Raw genomic sequence first — 18,422 nt, 5'->3', positions numbered from 1 at the left:
AAGCCACAGTGCTTTTTGATTCAGGCAGTGACAGAACTTACATTAGTGATAAGCTCGTAAAGGCAGCTGAACCTGTGTGGGTAGGCTCGGAGGCTGTGTCCTATGCTGCTTTTGGAGGGACCGGCTCATCCTCTAAGCACAGGGACGTGTACCATGTGAACATGATTGGCTCTAATGTGACCTCTCCATCTGTCCACTCTGTCCAGGCTATCAGAGTTCCAGTCATCTGCCTGCCTCTGCAGCGCCCGCTCTTGCCCCCTGATGTCCTCCTGTCCTTCAGCCATCTGGAGTTGGCTGATCCTCCGTCCGACAGGCAGCTGTCTGTGGACCTGCTGGTAGGGCTGGACAGCTACTGGGACTTCATCCGACAAGGTGAGATCAGGCTGAGCGGGGGACCCGTGGCTCAGGAAACCTCCCTGGGGTGGGTCATCTCAGGCAAGGTAAGTGGGAAGTCGTCTGGTGGCGTCACCAGTCAGCTGCTATGTCTCGGAGACATTCACGAGCACTCTCTTCGCCGGCTGTGGTCTCTCGAGGGCATCGGCGTCTGTGACTCGGATGATGCAGAGCAGGACCAGGTTTTGAAGGAGTTCAGCTCCTCGGTGGTGAAGGCTGATGGCAGGTATCAGGTCGCCCTGCCGTGGAAGGCAGGTGCCGCCGAGCACCTGATGGACAACCGACCCGCCGCCGAGGCGCGTCTGCAGGGTCTGTCGCGCCGCTTGGCGAGGGATCCGGAGCTTGGGGCAGCATATTCTGAGGCGCTGCAGGAAATGGAGAGCGCGGGCGTCATTGAGGAGGTGCCCAGTCACCAGCTGGACGTCTCGCGCCCGACGTTCTATCTGCCACATCGCCCTGTCGTTAAAGAGTCTAGCGAGTCGACAAGGGTGAGGCCGGTTTTTGATGCTTCCGCTGCCGGTCCCAATGGCGTCTCCCTCAATGAGTGTCTGGAGGTGGGGCCTTGTCTCATTCCGTCGTTAGTGGATGTGCTGCTGAGATTCAGACGCTGGCAGGTCGCAGTGACTGCAGACATCTCTAGGGCTTTCCTCCAGCTAAGTCTCAAAGTGGAAGACAGGGACGTCCACAGGTTTCTGTGGGTCCACGAGGGAAGAACACGTGTGATGCGCTTTCGCAGGGTAACGTTCGGCGTGAGGAGCAGCCCGTTCCTGCTAAACGCTACTATCCGGCATCACCTGTCCAAGAGCGCTCCGTCCAGGGCTGTACGTGAGATGGCCGAGAACTTTTACGTCGACGATCTGCTGTCTGGGGCCGATTCCGAGGAGGAGGCTAGCTCGCTGCTTAGTCAGGCTCAGGACGTGATGGCTGGAGCGGGAATGACTTTGACAAAGTGTGTCTCCAACAGCGCAGTTGTATTTGACAAGACTCACGCCGCTAACGGCTCTGGCGAGCGTGAGAGCTCCAAGGTTCTGGGAGTCATGTGGCGCAGCGGTGAGGACGTGTTCTCGTACGAGGGCCTCACCGTCTCCGCTGATGTAACGCCGACCAAACGTGTGGTGCTCAGTTGTATTGCCCGGCTTTTCGACCCGCTGGGGTTCGTGGCTCCGTTTGTGATGGTGGCCAAGAGTCTGTTCCAAGAGCTTTGGCAACTGGGGCTCGCCTGGGATCAGGTCATCCCGGCGGACCGTAGTCAAATCTTTTCAGATTGGCTGAGAGGTGTTGACTCGCTGAAGCAGCTGCGGATACCGCGCTGCTACTCGACTTCCGGCTGGCGACACGGTGAGGGTGTGTCCCTACACGCCTTCGGTGACGCTTCTCCCAGAGGGTACGGAGCGGTTGTGTACCTCCGTACAGCCAGGCCTGATGGTTCCGGCGAGGTCAGACTGGTGCTGGCAAAGGCGCGGCTCGCGCCGTTGAAGCGAGTGACGGTGCCGCGACTCGAGCTGCTGGGCAGCCTACTGGCAGCTCGCCTCGTCGCTCTCGTGCGCCAGGCACTGAGACTTCCCGAGGACACGGTAATCAGGTGCTGGTCGGACTCGATGATTGCGCTGGGCTGGATAAGGGGAGATCCACAGCGCTGGAAGCAGTTTGTGGCCAACAGAGTGCGTTCCATTCAGAGTCTGACGACTCCGTCCGACTGGGGCCACTGTCCGGGGGATGAGAACCCTGCTGACTTGACGACTCGAGGGGTGTCGGCTGCGGAACTGCTTGAATCCGAGCAGTGGTGGAGCGGCCCGAGCTGGTTGGCCTCTCCTCGGGCTCGGCCCGACAGTGGCGAGGCTTGTGATGAGCCGACTGAGTCTGGTCAGGTGACTAGTGTCCCAGTGGAGGTCAGATCAGAGACAGCGGAGGCCGTTGGCGGCAGCTGTCTGGTGGCTGGTACAGGTGAGCAGCCTGTGTTCTGCACGACCCGCTGGTCGTCTTTATCGAAGGCGGTCAGAGTCGTGGGCTGGGTGCGCAGATTTTGTAACAACGCGCGAAACGCGCGTCAGAAGTGCGCCCTTCCCGACCTGTCCTCTGATGAGGTCGTGTCTGCCCGGCTGGTGCTGCTACGGGAGGAGCAGCGGCTGGCGTTCGCTGCTGAGCTGAAAGCGCTGCAGCAAGGCAAAGAGGTTGCGAGGAGCTCGAGCGTGCACTCGCTGACTCCATTCCTCGATGGTGATGGACTTCTGCGGATCAGAGGCCGGCTGCAGCAGTCCGACTTGTCCTATGATGAGCGGCATCCGATTCTGCTTCCCAAGGGATGGGTCGCCGAGCTGCTGGTTCGGGACCAGCACCGCCTGATGAATCACTGCGGTGTATCTACGCTCATCTCCGCTGTCCGAGCAGCGTACTGGATAGTGGGTCTGCGCTGCCTCGCTAAGCGAGTCAAGCGCTTCTGTGTTAGTTGTAAGCGGCAGGATGCTCTAGCCTGCAACAAACCGGCGGCGCCGCTGCCGCGTGACAGAGTGACCCGAGCGCCACCGTTCGCCGTCACAGGGGTGGACTTTGCGGGGCCCATTTTCGCTGTAGATTTTCCGCGTCGCAAGTTTTATGTGTGCCTCTTTACCTGCGCTGTGACGCGCGCGGTTCATCTTGAGCTCACAGCATCTTTGTGCCAAGCAGAGTTCTTGATGGCTCTCAGGCGGTTTGCGGCCCGAAGGGGACTCCCGTCCGTTATTTACTCCGATAACGCGCGGACGTTTTGTGGAGCCGACGCGATGCTGACGCGCTACTTTGGACACCTCGCTCCCAAGTGGAAATTCATTGTGCCGCGCTCACCGTGGTGGGGCGGCTGGTGGGAGCGACTGGTTCGCACGGTGAAGGTGGGTCTGCGGAAGTCGTGCGGCTCCAGGTGTCTCTCTCGCACCGAGCTGGAGACGGTGCTCCTTGAGGTTGAGGCCTGCATCAATTCCCGACCGCTCACTCCGGTGACCGACTCATTGGAGGGTGACAGTCCGCTGACGCCCTCCCATTTTTTGACGGGACGCGGCACAGGCTTTCAGTCGAGAGTGCTCGAGGATCCGGAGGCAGTGAACGCCAAGATGCTTTGTGACAGAGCGCGTGTGAGGGAGAGACGGCTGAACCGCTTTTGGTCTGTTTGGCAGACTGAATACCTGCGGACCCTCCCTCAGTCGGTCCGTAGGTTCAGAGAGCACGGTGAGTTACGGCAGGGTTCAGTAGTACTGATTAGAGAGGACAACCTTCCCCGTATGAAGTGGATGATCGGGGTGGTAACTAAACTGTTTCCGGGCAGGGACGGTCTGGCTAGGTCGGCCCAGATCAGGACTCAGGGGGGACAAGTGAAGACCCGAGCCGTCCAGCGATTGCATGATATGGAGGTATATGACCCGTGAATGTACCCACCTGACACTACCTGTCTTGCCGCCTGGTCACGAGTTTGCCATGGAAATGCTCCTGTGTTCCTCCCTCTGCCTGGTAGGTCACACCAGTTAGAGCAGCGTTGTATGTTTGTTTGGATGGTGTTACATCCAAAGGCGGGGAGGATGTTATGGATTTTTATTTAGTTGTCTGTTACTGTCGAAAAGTAGCAGTGCTTTAGCTGGGTTTCGCTTGATTGCGTCGCATTTCGTATGAAATGCGTCAGTTTGTGTTCGGCGTGGTCTTTTCGGTTTTTGGTCTTACGCAGGATTATTGTTGTACGTTGTTCGATGGAAGATGGTCGCACATGGCAAAATAGACTCTTGCTGAGGATTAGGAGTTTATTTGGAACAAATACCTTCGAGCGGAACTGGAGAGAGAAATTGAGCCGGTGTTTGTTGAAGATAACGATGAAGAGGAATTATTGATGCTCGAAGCACATGCAGGGTAAGTTTAATTTGTTGCATGTTGAGAGAGTTGCCTAAAGTGGGAATCAATTGTCATGCTTCTTGATTATGGCGCTGATATTTAGCGAAAGCATCATAGTTATTCATGACTGTCACTGTTCCGTGTCCACATAATTGGCAGATGCTAGATAGCACGTGATTCATATTAAAATTTTTCTCTGAATAAAGACCACTTTGACAGAAAGTAATTTGCTGACAAGACCTAAACTGGCTATTGAAAGAAAATGGTGCGTTCAGTCTATGCGTCAATTTCCTTTAGGCATTTGATTTCCTATTTATTCAGTCGTTAATACCTATATCGGTTCGTTTATTTTTTCCATATTCCATAAAAACAATACCACGTTTACGTTTTTGACATTTTCTACGTTCAAAATAACATTGAATCAATTTGATATCTTACAACTGCCTCCTTTTCTTTTAGACAACGGCCAGCCATTCTGCTTGAACGCAACAATGACTTCTTTGAAGAAACAGTTCCAAACCTTACAGAGCAGCAATACAGGGAGCAATTCCGCCTATCAAGGGCGACTGTTGCCCAAATATCAAACATGCTGGGACGCCAACAACATCCTTTTGGTGCTGGGAAACCCCCTCCTCCAAGAGAGAAGCAGGTAAAGGTAAATGATCTTAAAGTGATATTGAGTTGAAAAGGCGAACCGATAAGTCGCTGTAACATAAATTATGTTTGGATTAAAAATATACTTAGCACGTCTGGCTAGTATGATCATGAACGTATTGGCGGTAAAACGTATTTTTAAGGTAAAAAACCAACTGAAGTTTGTAAAGGGGTCAAATAACAAACGCTGCCACCACAGGCCAGAATGTTTTCATTTATGGCGCCAATCACCATTTAGGCCTGTACACATTCAGCTGCTGTGCTGTTGTCAGCCGAGAATCACTCACCCTATTGGCTGAATAATTGGTGATGTCATTTTGCACATGCAGCATGACGTCACCTCTCCGCTGACGGCAGCATGGGCTGACGGGCTGTGCTGCTAGGAGAAAGCAAGTGCAGAGATGCCGAGCCGTCAGCAGAAGCCATAAATAACGAATTAGACGCTAGCAGTGGTACTAGTAAAGTGACATAAACGTAGGATGACGTTTTTGAAAGTGCGATCGTGTGGTGGGGTCGGGAGTAGAGATGCCACAAATTTGCAATTTCATTACCCGCCCCGCCCCGCAGCTACCCCTTGCCCAACCACAACTACCCGCAAGCTGATTTTGGCTGAGCCGAACCCGCAAAAACCCGCAATTTCCAAAACCTGCTTTTGCAAGAAAAAAATACAGCTGGGTCAATGCTAGAGCTATATAAACCTTACTTGCTTCATTGCTGTGCAGAAAAAGACAGCCAATCAAATAGTAAGGACTTGAAATTGCTATGCTAAGTCCTCAGGAAGTGCACACTGGATAGTGGAAAATGAATAATGCATCAATACATTTGAAATTCCTTTCTGAAAAGAGTTCAGTAAAATCTTTCTCTCACCTTACCCTTCAGCATTGGTTGAGGATCAAAATTTCACTCTGGCTCCCTCTCAATGTTAGGCTTCTGGAACGATATTGCTATCAAAATGAGTGTTGATATAAAAGATATGCGATTTCCAGTTAAAAATAAATAGTGACACGGTGAATAATGAGCATCCAGTCGATCTACACATAAAACAAATCATGCAAAATCCCAGCAAAAACCAACTAACCACCAATGAAATGAACCACGCATTTCTGAAAACATGCGTCAGAAGCGTCACCAACAGCTGATTGCAAAGAATGTTACAGCGACTAAATTATTGCAGCCGTAGTTTGTGCGAACTTCTTGCGAAAACACCGTTGTATAATGCATATTCATGTGCCATTCTGATGAAATTATTTTACACAACAGCTAAAGTTTTACAATTTAGAGGTTAATCACCGGTTAAGAAATAAAGAGACAGTAAATACTAAATTAAATGTAATAATTTTATAGATGGTCTTGGTAATGCTCTCCGCCTGGTCCTCTCTCGGCATACAAATAATAAGGACGTAAAAAGACAAAAGAAATAAATGCGACCAGCTACGTGGTTTTGTAACATGTATAACTGCTATTTTGAGGCATTCAAAAACCAAGACAGAAAAATTGATTGTAAAATTATTATTGCGTCATCAATGACAGCTTTCCTTTGCCTCAGAGACCAAAATTGACGCAGTCAAATGCCAATCCTTGTCAGAATGTCGGAAGTGCGGCAGTATTGTATTGCGTTATGTTTGGGCCGCATGCCAGTCAATATTTTGATTTTTTGTAACAGTGAGGGTAATTGGTGTGCTATTTTCGTAATATAGGGTGGGACAGAACATAGAGTAGGATAGGTAATCAATAAATTTGCATCAAATTTTGTTTAGCTGATAGCTCTTTTTTATGCCGACCAGACGCAAATAAAGTAACATGTGGCATTTGCTCTGATTTTCAACATCTCATTTGAGTCTGGGTTCTTCCATAATGTATATCAATATCTAGTGCACACTGCACATGGACTTCAGTTCAGCTTCCTATAAGTTTGCTTTCAGGTTCTTTTATGTTTTATGGAATGCTTTCATCAGCATTTATTTATGCTTTTTAGTTTGTTGCTTGTACCGTGGTTTGGTCATTGCTAGACTGTGGACAGTGGCGGATCCAGGGGGGGGGGGGCAAAATGGGCATTTGCCCCCCCCAAACGGCATGATTTTAACATTACGCCTATGGACGATGCATGGAAAGAATCGATAAATTTTTATGGTTTGCCCCCCCCCCCCAAACCTCTGAGCTGGATCCGCCTCTGACTGTGGATGCTATTGCTGGTTGTTTTCAGTTTTGCATTTGAAATGTGCTTCCATGATATATTTTCATATTTGGTTCTGTTTTAAAAGTTGTTCTGATCAATACTGTATTGTTAACCTGAGCAAATGCACTTGGCATTGTGTTTTGCATCTAAAAAAAAAAAATAAAAAAAAATTAAAGGTTCTTAAGTCTGACCGCCAAATACCCGTCACACGACAAGTTTTGCTTCTCGAACCCGCCAAAAACCCTGCGGGTTTTGAAAACCCGCAGAAAGCGGGTTCACGGGCTCAAAAGTGGCATCTCTAGTCGGGAGGGGAGGGGCAGACACCCATGGGCACCGCCGTACGAGCTTGAGGCCCAAACACCTTCCCCCAACCCAAAACCCTTAGACGAGCGAAAGTTCAGCAAAAAGTGTGAGGGGGAAGTTTAAAAGTTAACACGCGCAGTGGAAGGGTTGCGAGTACTACGCTCAGTGGAAGAGGGGAGGGGCGAATAACGCCCCCCCCCCATAAGGTCTCAGCTCCCACTGAAGCTAGAAAGACACAATTTGGAGGGTAGATGGATGGTCCTGGGGAACTCTGTTGTATGTAAATTTAATGACCCTAGGTCAATAACGTCAAGGTCAAATGAGGTCAAATGTGGTCAAATCTGCCATATGAGCCACTTTTTTTGCGTTTACACGCCGTTAGCTCAAAAAGTTAACGGCCGATTTTCCTTTTTCTTTCACTATACGAAAAAAGCATACATTATTGAGCATTTATGGTGAATTTCTAATTAATCCAACTATAAATGTGGTAGTTAGGAGCCCGCTAAGAGTAAGATGTCGCCGCCTGAGGCGGAATTGGCCGACGCGGAAAACGCGGCAATCACAATTTTGTGTTAACACGCTCATACAGTCATGCTTCAAATGCTTACCGACCGATTTGTAAAATTATTTGACCATAAGATTGCCTGTACATTTCTTAGTCTTCTCACAAAATTTAACGCGAATCGAACACAATCAGCGGTAAGGAGCGCGATGTAAAGACGGAACCGTCCCGCCCCGGCACAGTCTACAATTCAGGCGGCGCGTAACGCCGGCGGCGGCAGGATGTTTGACTTTCCACCGTCATTACTAGAAAAGTTGTGAACTGATTTCCTTATTTCTTGCACGAGAAGATCTGCCATAGCTATGCCGAGTAACCGATCGCTTGGAAGTTTTCAGCGAGCGATAAGAGCAACAGTATGTACAAAATGCATATTTCGGAATTCCGATATCGGTGACCTAGGGTCAGGTCAATTTTGGGGCCTCCCCATTTCATACAAGTCAATGGGAGGAAATTATAAGGCACCCCTTTTGGACAAATGTCAGTTTAAACACTGTCAAGCGCCGATTTACTTCTGATGTCATCTCAGGTCACAAATTGTATCTAACAGTTTTTCACGAGTATATAGAGGCATGCTAGAGCTCAGAGAAGATGAGAAGATGCTCAGAAAGAATCAAATAATTGCGTTTTCCGAGGCGCTGCAGCTCTATTAGCTTTCGAGTTATGTGCCGGTTTGTTGAATATTGGATGGCCTCCGGTGACCCGACCTTTGTTGACCTCACCAAAAAAAGTAACCAGAGAACTTTCGTCATTATTTTTACGCTTTTTCGAACGTCGCCTTTCCCGTATCGCTAAGAAGTCCAGTAGCAGAGTTGTGTTCAACTCCTCCCCCCCCCCCCCAGCAGGGCGTGGAAGTGGAAGTCAAGGAGCTCCAGCGGGGCGCAGGTTAACCCTCGCCGGCACAGGGGGGGGGGGTTGATGCAACCCCCCCCCTAAGGTTTTTCGCGAATAACTCGCGTAAAAAGCGGCCGATCGCGACGAAACTTTCAGTACCCTCGCATTGATCAATTTTACACCTACCCTAAAAATTTCATGACCCTGAACCCAATGACCTTTGACCTGTGACCTATTTTCTGTGACCATGTTTGGCCGAAATCGCGGTTCGGCGCATGTCGGCTCGCATTAGCCGCGCGTTTGCAAGCTTTTCGTGGTTTCAAACGTTCAAACATGTGATTTGATGTTGCTCCCATGCATTAGGGTGGGTGTCAAGGTCACCTGAAGGTCAGGTCAGGTCATTGACCTTTGGTGACCTCGGGTGACCTCGGTTCACTTTTTCGAGTTTTACATGTTTCTAGGCTAGTTTTTGGAGCTGAATTCGAATTTAGCAACCATTTGAACATTTACGAAGTAGTTTTGGTGCCTTCGTAACATGTTACGAAGCTGTCCGAGGCGGTTGACACGTATTACGCATACCCGTCACAACCCCTACCGGTTGACCTGACCTGACCTGACCCGACCTGATCTAAATGCTTAAAGACATCATCTATAATCAAAACTAACACGATATTCGTGATCAGCACCCCGGAAAACCACATAGCAGCCACACTTTACGACTTTCTAACAGGTCCCGATTTTCCCGGTTTTCGGGTCATTGACCTGACCTGGAAGGTCACCCGATGACCTAGGACCTTAAAATTGGGTATCATCGGCTTCCTCTCGTGACGGGCAACACGCTCGTTTTTTTTCCGCGAAGCTCTAGCTCGATCAGGGGCCAAACGCGAGGGGGGGTCGTACCAGCCCCCCCCCCCTTGTGCCGTCGAAGGACTCAAAATGGCCTGTGCCGGCGAGGGTTAACATTGCTGCTCCCCCCACCTCCGAAAGTGGGGGCTATGGCCACCGCCCCCTCCTCCCTGTTCCCTCGCCTATGTGTTATGATATCGTCATAACTTATGACGATGTCTTTGTTTTCCTCATTTCAGATACTGCTTACCCTCTGGTACCTGGGGAGTGTGATGAGCTTGAGGAAGGTCGCCATGCTCTTTGGCGTTAGTACCATGACAGCACTGAAGTATATTGCCGAAGTGACATCTTTACTGGCCGATATGCATGCTGATGTTATCAGGATGCCAGAGACGGCGCAGGAGCAAGAAAACGTCAGTGCTGCCTTTGAGACCCTGCATGGACTGCCATGTGCAGTTGGTGCCCTTGATGGATGCCATATTCCAATGAACAAACCGGTCAACACTGAAGACTCAGAAGCGTTCGTCAACAGGAAGGGCTTCTATTCAATAAACCTATTGGCTGTGTGCGATGCCAAAAGACTATTCCGAGACATCTGCGTAGGATGGCCAGGCTCGGTTCACGACTCGAGGATCTTCCGGAACAGCAGTCTGGGGAAAAGACTGATGGAAGAAAACTTTCTTGACAGAGGAAAATTCCTCATCGCCGATGCTGCCTTCCAGCTGCAACCTTGGCTGATGACGCCGTTCCGTGAAAATCAAAACTACTTAAACCCAGACCCAGTCAACAACCGAAAAAAGAAACACTTCAATAAAGTCCTGTCAAGCACAAGAGTCAAAGTGGAACACGGGTTTGGTCTACTCAAGGCAAGGTTCCGAAGGCTGACTTACGTGGAAATCAAGTCTGTTGAAAAAGCGACGAAAATTGTCGTAGCTTGTTGTGTGCTGCATAACCTAAGCATGCAATTGGGTGACCAATGGGAGGAGGACAACGGTCTGGCGGCACCAGCCATCCCTGAGGGACAGGAGCAGGGAGAACTGCAACAAGGGGAGTATGCAGCTGCAGCGGGGAGGAGGGCAGAGCTGGTGGAACAACTGTGGCTGATGCGAACATGATCGACCATGCAGCACGATCCGCTCCACTGCCGAACGGCGAAGTAGCGCCGGAGGCTCCGGATACGCCGGCCGCTGCACTAGCGGCACTAGCGGCAGCCCTTGCTGCCGCCCCGGCGCCGGCTGCCGCTCCTGTCGTGAGCACTCCCGCCGCCCCCGCCCCCGCCCCCGCTGCCGTCCACGACGGCCCCCCGACGCTGGTGGCGGCCCGCCTGCGCCGTCCGCCGGCCGGCCTGCCCGGTCCGAGGCGGCGGCTCGTGCTGCCGGCCGCCCAGCTGCTCGGCACCGAGTCCCGCACGTGCGAGCTGCTGTCCGGCCTGCCGGCGGTGGAGCACGCGTGCCGGCGCGGCCAGCGGCAGCACCAGCGCCGCCTGCAGACCAATTGGGTGTACACCATGGTGTTCGTCTATTCGGCGTTCGTGTAGGTACAGGGCGGCCATGATGTCCCGGCCCGGCGGCGACGGGGTGGAAGTCAACGTGACCCTGAATAAAATGACCTTTGGCCTGTAACCTCTTTATGGATACCATGCCAGGCCAGAATGGTGATTCCACGCATGTCAGCACATTTTATTTGCGCGGTTCCAGACATTTTTTTGTTTTCAAAATGTTTTCCAGACATTTTGTGACCTCACCATTATAAGTCAATGGGGACAAATTAATTTAATAAAAAATTTCGAAAATTCGAGATAGCAGTTTTGTAGCGCCGTCTTTTTTCTACACAACCACATAAAGAACTTTAAAATTGCTTGGTAACTGTAGAATTTGTGAGCGTTTCAAGATGTCATGTTTTTTGCTCATTTTTACTCGAACATGACCTCAGTTTGACCTCAATAACTCCTGACCTGAGGTGACCTGTGACTTGAAATTTTGTGTGAAGGTGTCAAATTGATGCCCGGTAAGGTACCCAAAATTTGCGCCGCCGTTTTCTCGCTATTTAAGAAAAACCACAGGGGGGCCAAAATGCCCCCCCCATCAGGGCGCGAGTTAAAGTTCATTTAGGTCAGGGTCATGAAATTTTCCGGTTCGGTGTAAAAATGATTAACTTGAGGGTACTGAGAGTTTCTTCGCGATCGGCCGCCTTTTTCGCGAGTTATTCGCGAAAAACCGAGGGGGCCGTTCGCCCCCCCCCCCCCCCTATACGGGCGAGAGGACAGACTATGCAACGAATAACACATTGCTATTTTATCCCTCATGTCACGAGAACAGCGCAGTGGTGATATTGCTAGTGCCTCCAGGCAACATAACGCAAAGCTCTTATGCTGCATCACACAAACAATAAGCAAGAAAGCAAACTCACTCCTTACTCAAAACAACATTGCAAGGCTCCAAACCAGCCGGCCTCTACGTAGTCGTACGCTGACCCGGTGTGTCATTATACCAGCCGGGTACCACTATCTTACACTCAGTCTCAGTGTTATTCTTCAAATACTACTTCCGCCGTTTGGCACGAGCAGTTCTTATGCACAAGCTGCGCCAGCAACGCCAGACGCGTTTCCTCTAGGGCCAGTCGCTTCTCTTCCATGTTAAGTTTCCTTTGTTCTAATGCGATCTTTTTCTCAAGATAAGTTTCAAATGCTGCGTCAGAAGTCCTTTTTTGTCGAGCATTTCCGCTGTTTTTTGTCGTGAAACTTCATTGAGACTTGAACTAGAAGCTTTCATACAGACATCTTCAGCTGCAGTAGATAGTGAGCTTGGAATCACGTCAGAGTTGTTTCCACTTGACACAGGTGTCTGCTTAACACCTGACTGGATCACGAAGGTCGGGTTGATGCTGGACTTTTTCCCTAGAATAGCTTCCATGGCTTCATAATAAGGCCATCTTCCTAAGGCTCCTCTACCCGACTTGTTTTTTCCGCTGTTGTCTTTAATTCGCTTATACGACGTCACCAGAGAATTCCACTTCACTCTGACAGTCTCAGGCGGAAGCCCGAATTTTCTGCCGGCCTGCTCCCAGAAAGCCTTCTTGTCTTTCGGAAGGAGAGTCTTCAGGGGCCTTCTAGCTTCCTGGCATTCCATTGTCTCAATGAGCTCCCTGATTGTCTTATCTGACCAAGCAGAATTAGTCTTTTGATCCGGACATAGCGGCTCATGGTCATCTAAATCGCTAACCTCACTGAATAGCCTGCCACAGCTGATACACTGATATGGCATGACTTGCCCTTCACAATTTTGCGACATGACTAGCAACGTCTTCAATTTCGTCAAATTCGGTTCCGCATGCTGTGCTTATACCTACAAAGGTGGATATGTATCCTCAGTAATCCCTATTGTCAAATGTATCCTAAAAGCACGCGCTGAATATGTTTAAAAAAAACCTTAACAAATATTCAACTTCCCTTTCATTCCCGCACAACGAAAAACGTCCACAAGGCGATAAAACTCCGACGTCAATACCAAGGCCCTATATACCAGGTAGGGTCGTCCGGCGATTCTACCTTTTCGTGACGTCAGCTCGTGACGTCATTTGGAGTCAAGTCTCGAAGCCCCGTTCAATCCCCATGTAAATGAGCGATTTTCGAAGCACTGTAGAATGAAGTCTGCACAAGATATATCAAACCTAAGTATCTTATCTGAAAGAGCAGACAATTTTCTGCAAGTTATCTGTTACGTGTTTTTCGCTAAATCTTTTGCTTTTTTCACAAAAGCGTAAAATGTCCCCCCATGTCTCCACAGCCTCCCTGCCGCCGGCCGCCGCGCGGTCGCGGTAGTGTAGTGGTTAGCGTGCCCGCGCAGTATTCCAAAGGTCCCGAGTTCGAATCTATGCGGTGCGGAACTTTAATTACAATTCCAAGCTGAATATACGCACATCCATAATAAATTATTATTCGTATAGCTAAACTGTCACCAAGCTATCCATATAAATTGACTTCACCCAAAATATCGGCAAGATTCTATTAAAATATAAATTCAAATATGGCGGCTTGGACTGCCGCGTGCGTTAGGCTCCGCCCATAGCTCCGCCCACATGCGTGACGTCATTCGTGTTAGTGGACACGCAGAGAGATAGGGGACGACATGGGCCTGGTCAATACGGCAGCCTGGAACGTCCCCAACGTCCCCAATAACAGTCGTCGTTTATAATTTTTGCACGTGATGAGCTTACATGCGCTTCTGTCAGCGTCTGCTGCGCCGCATAAGTATTTACAGCGTCTGCTGACGGCTCAGCATCTCTGCACTTGCTTTCTCCTGGCAGCACAGCCCGTCAGCCCATGCTGCCGTCAGCAGAGAGGTGACGTCATGTTGCGTGTGCAACATGACGTCATCAATTTTTCAGCCAATAGGGTGAGTGATTCTCGGCTGACAACAGCACAGCAGCTGAATGTGTACAGGCCTTCATTTTATCATATGTGTACGTGTTTGGCTCAAAAAGTTCAATTTAAGAAACTCATGTATCAAGGTCGTGAAGTAGTCACGAGAAATTGACAAGATTCAGTTCAAGATTTTGGAAAATGCGAAACGATAATCAATAATCGAAGATAGCCATTTGATTGTTCATGGTATTGGCAGTCTAATGGCGTTTACGGCATGTCTGTATGTCTATTGTGTGATTTTATATGATTTTTGGAACATATGCCGTTTTTGGTCGAAAACTCAGAAATCATGACGTCACTAAAACCCTGATCTCAAAAATTTTCCGACCGATTTTTTTGAAACTTTGTCACAATAAACTTCAATCAATTCCCTACAGGTACGCAAAATTTGGCGCGCCTGCGGCGCACCGTTTTTATGCTATGGCCCGGCGAAAAAAGTGGGGGCGTTTAACGCCCCCCCCCCCCCAGCAACTCGCGGGTAAATGTCATTGGTCCGCAGCTTAATGCGTAATAAACAAATAATTGATTACAGATGGCTGGTGACCTTTGTCTTTGAAATTTATAATCTACGAACATTAACTTTGGATTTTTGGCGCATTACTGGTCGCGCAATCATCAACCAATATTGACACTTAAGTACATACATTCGGTACCTATTCGTGTCCCGAAAACATACTGCTACGAAATAAGTAAGGATAGTGCTCATGAAAATTTGAGACACGATTGAAGAAGGCACCTCTCGGCTCTCAATGGGGTTTAATAACATTTGAACTCCATCCTAAGGGGTTGATTGCAGTGGCGCAGCCAGGGGGGGTCAGAGGGTCAACTGACCCCCCGAAATTTCTGTCAGGGGCCCGCTCGAGAGAGAGAGAGAGAGAGAGAGAGAGAGAGAGAGAGAGAGAGAGAGAGAGAGAGAGAGAGAGAGAGAGAGAGAGAGAGAGAGAGAGAGAGAGAGAGAGAGAGAGAGAGAGAGAGAAAGAAAGAAAGAGAAAGAGAGGGGGATGTCCTAATCTAATCGGACGAGCCCGCTTCGAGAAATACCTACTGGGACACCACGGGCCCCCGGGAGAACGGGCCCGGGCCCCCTGGGTGGATGGAACCCGGGCCCCCGATGGATGGTGTCCGGGCCCCCGGTGGATGGGTCCGGGTCCCCGGGAGAACGGGCCCCGAGCCCCGGGTGGACGGGGCCCGGACCCCCGGGAGAACGGGTCCGGGCCCCCAGGTGGATGGGGCTCGGGACCCCCGGTGGATGGGGCCCGGGCCCCCGGGAGAACGGGCCCGGGCCCCCAGGAGAACGGGCCCACGCCCGAGCCCCCGGGTGGATGGGGCCCGGGCCCCGGCAGAACGGACCCCGAGCCCTGGGTGGACGGGGCCCGGACCCCGGGTGGATCGGGCTCGGGCCCCCTGGTGAACGGACCCCGGAGCCCCGGGTGGACGGGCCCCGGAGCCTCGGGTGGACGTGGTCCGGGCCCCCGTGTGGATAGGGCCCGGGCCCTCGGGTAAATGGGGCCCGCTAGGGTGACCCGCTTGCTCCGCAACGCGAATAAGGGGTATTTTCGATCGGTGGGCGTTTGGCTGCTATTGTGTCCGTACTCCGTGGGTTATGTATCCGTTTCGGTCGATTGCCTTTTGACGGCTAAGTATTTTGGTTTGGGAAAAATATCCATCGTATGGCAACTTAGCGGCCCCCCGGCTAAGAGGCGTTGGGCGAGGGCAGACAGATGCCGGAGAGAGCGAGGGAGAGGGAGGGAGGGTGGGAGGGAGAGAGATAAGCGGAGCGGGCGGGCTGGGGCGGGAGGCACGAGGGGAGCGCGGGATATAGGACAGTCAGAGACGAGCCAGCGAAGGGGACGGACCATCGGTCATGGTCTCAACAATTTTTCTTGGCTTCTCTCATTGTGTGACACTCGGAGTGACAGAGTGACAGAGAGGCTATGAATAGTGACGGTGAAAGAGGGAGTGGTGGCATGGTATCAGAGGGGCGGTGCCTTGCGATTCAGCGCAGCGCAGGAGCTGGGAGGCAGAGAATCAACAGCCTGTGACGACTCATGACGCGAGGTTTGTCAGTAGATGCCACTGACTACAGGTAAGCGAAGGGCCGAGCTCGCTGTTGTGTAACTGGCCGGGTGCTGCGACAGCTTGACGGGCGCAGTCACCTGCGCTCTCGATAGCAGGGATGCTTTTGTGGGCAGACCGCGAGGGCGCTACTTTCCAGCTCTTGGGAGCTTATTGTCATGGCTGTCAGCTGTCGATGTATAATCAGCGGGTAGACATATTCGCGCGACTTGCGTCATTGCGGAGTCACGCGCTGTCTAATCTGGATGGTGTTGTCCGACATCTCGTGCTACAAATTGAATAGGCTGGCAATATCGGCTTGGGAGAGACGGTCGTGGACATTTTTTTTTCGTTGCTTCGTCAAGAGCTTTTTGGACGCTTGAAGCGCGCCACGGCGGCAGCTGTGGTCGTGGGAGCGCTCCGTGAGGACCCAGACTGTGGGTTAGCGCCTGCCTGGTCTCCCGTTGTCACAGTCCGGTGACTGGCTGCCAGCGCGACTGCCGACTGCGGCGGGGGAGCGGGACGGGGTCAGACGTCCCTGTGCATATGGAGTGTGGCAGCGGCTGAGGGCCTGCTGGTTGGTCTTTGAAGCCTTTGGGGGCTGGTGGGTGCATTGCGGTACCTACCCTTGGGGGCGAACGCGGTCAGTGACTTGGTGACCTCGAGTGACATTTTCAGGGCTGATATCAGGTTTGGCCCGTGACCACCTGCACCCTGGTATCGCTGCGCGCTGCACGGTGCAGCGGCGCTTAACCCCTGCGCGCCGGCTGAGCGAGCGGAGCCGGGTGGGTGACGTCATCGAAGCACGCCGCACGCAGCCAGATCTAGGCGCCGGGCCAGGGCCCTGTTTACGGCCGCTGCCAGCGTGCGCTATCACGTGCTAATTGGGTTTCCATGACATCCGTACATCCGTATCTCCAACCCTGCCAAAATGTCGTCACATGTGTGACTTCAGCTCGCAAAATGCGATAGCAGCGTGGTAGCAGCATCGAGTGAATGCCGCTCAAAAACGGGAATGGCCCCCCCTTTGTCCGCGCGGTCCACGGGCCCGCCGGCGCCGCGGCGCGGCGGACCGGGCAGCGGAGACCCAATAAAGTAAACAGCCCGGCCTTATCGGTCACGGTGTCGTATGGCGGCGCCCGGCCGCATGGCTCACAGCTGGGTCATGGGTGAATGTCCGCTGGAGTAATGGGACGGGCAGTGGGACAGGGCCAAGGAGAAAGGAACATGGTGTTTGAGGGAGAGTCGAGGGGGCAGTGACCCTTCCGGAACGGGGTGATCGTGGTGGTCCCAGATGTTGTCTATTGAGTTTTTTACAGACCTAAAGCGCGCGCAGCGGCGCGCCGTCGGTTCGCAGGCACACCACGGCTGCCTATCGGCTGTCGCTGTTCCGGACCACGCGGGCTTTGACGTGCCCTCGTCTTTGCGTGGCTTGACCGCCTTTGCCGGGCGAGGAGCAGCCGCGTGAGCGGTCGAGGGTCAGTTTGACCGAGTGGTGCGGGTCGCTGGTTGTTGGCAGAATACAATGCGACGCCGCGGACCGATTAGTGGTGTCACCTGGGATTGGACCTTCGGCTTCCGATTTGTCTAATGTTCATTTCGGGAGATGGTTGAACAAAGGTTACACTGGCTTGCACAGCTTGAACAATCACTTGCTCGGGGGACGAGAAGCGCTATTTCTTCTATCCCTGCTTCCTGGTTGATAAGAACGAGCTTAGACAAGCTTCGGCAGGGTGCGCTGAAGGAGCAGAGCGCCGGTGGCGACCGGGCAAGCGCCGCGGGATGACCGGGGGGGGGGGGAGGGTGGCAGACCGCTACGGGCGCCACTATCGCGGGTCTGATGGGCGGCCGTGGGAGCTCTTGGGAGTTTCTTGCCCTTAACGGCGACAGTAGCTGTCCTAGCTCTCGAGCTTATTGCCCTTGGGGGCGAGCTTGCGGCCCCTTGGGGGCGACGGTAGCTGTTACAGCCCTCGGGAGTTAATTGTCTTTGGGGCGACGATGGCTGTACAAGCTCCTGAGGAGCTTATTGCCCTTGGGGGCGACTGAGGCTGCACAGGCTCTTGGGAGCTAATTGCCCGTGGGGGGGGGGGGGCGACGATGGTAGTACAAGCTCTTGGGGAGCTTATTGCCTTGGGGGCGACTGTGGCTGCACGGGCTCTTGGGAGCTTTGCCCTTGGGGGCGACGATGGTTGTACGAGCTCTTGGGAGCTTATTGCCCTTGGGGGCGACGACGGCCGTACAAGCTCCTGGGAGCTTACTGTCCTTGGGGCGACTGAGGCTGTACGAGCTCTCGGGAGCTTTGCTCGTGGGGGGCGACTGAGGCTGCACGG

The 18,422-nt window shown here is 52.2% G+C and overlaps 2 protein-coding genes across 2 annotated transcripts in view; one reads left to right on the top strand and one right to left on the bottom strand.

Moving 5' to 3' along the window:
* Window positions 1–18,422, bottom strand: part of LOC122381919 (alpha-1A adrenergic receptor-like) — a 102,008-nt gene that overhangs the window by 26,100 nt on the left and 57,486 nt on the right. The window lies entirely within an intron of this gene.
* On the top strand, window positions 3,079–10,774 carry LOC122381943 (putative nuclease HARBI1). Its single transcript, XM_043366730.1, has 3 exons — window positions 3,079–4,260; window positions 4,702–4,891; window positions 9,854–10,774. Exons 1-3 carry the CDS (start codon window positions 4,241–4,243, stop codon window positions 10,727–10,729), a joined length of 1,086 nt encoding a protein of 361 aa, XP_043222665.1. The 5' UTR covers window positions 3,079–4,240; the 3' UTR covers window positions 10,730–10,774.

Source organism: Amphibalanus amphitrite, unplaced genomic scaffold (genome assembly GCF_019059575.1).
Source record: "Amphibalanus amphitrite isolate SeventyFive unplaced genomic scaffold, NRLGWU_Aamphi_draft 000130F_arrow, whole genome shotgun sequence".
NCBI lineage: Eukaryota > Metazoa > Arthropoda > Thecostraca > Balanomorpha > Balanidae > Amphibalanus > Amphibalanus amphitrite.
Note: the sequence above shows the minus strand (reverse complement) of the source record. Positions and strands in the feature narration are given on the sequence as shown.

Excerpts from the sequence above, each read along its gene's own strand:
- LOC122381943 (XM_043366730.1), top strand. The coding sequence starts at position 4,241 with ATGCTCGAAGCACATGCAGG. Across the intron at positions 4,261-4,701 it reads ATGCTCGAAGCACATGCAGG|ACAACGGCCAGCCATTCTGC; the intron begins GTAAGTTTAATT and ends CTTTTCTTTTAG. Across the intron at positions 4,892-9,853 it reads CTCCTCCAAGAGAGAAGCAG|ATACTGCTTACCCTCTGGTA; the intron begins GTAAAGGTAAAT and ends TCCTCATTTCAG.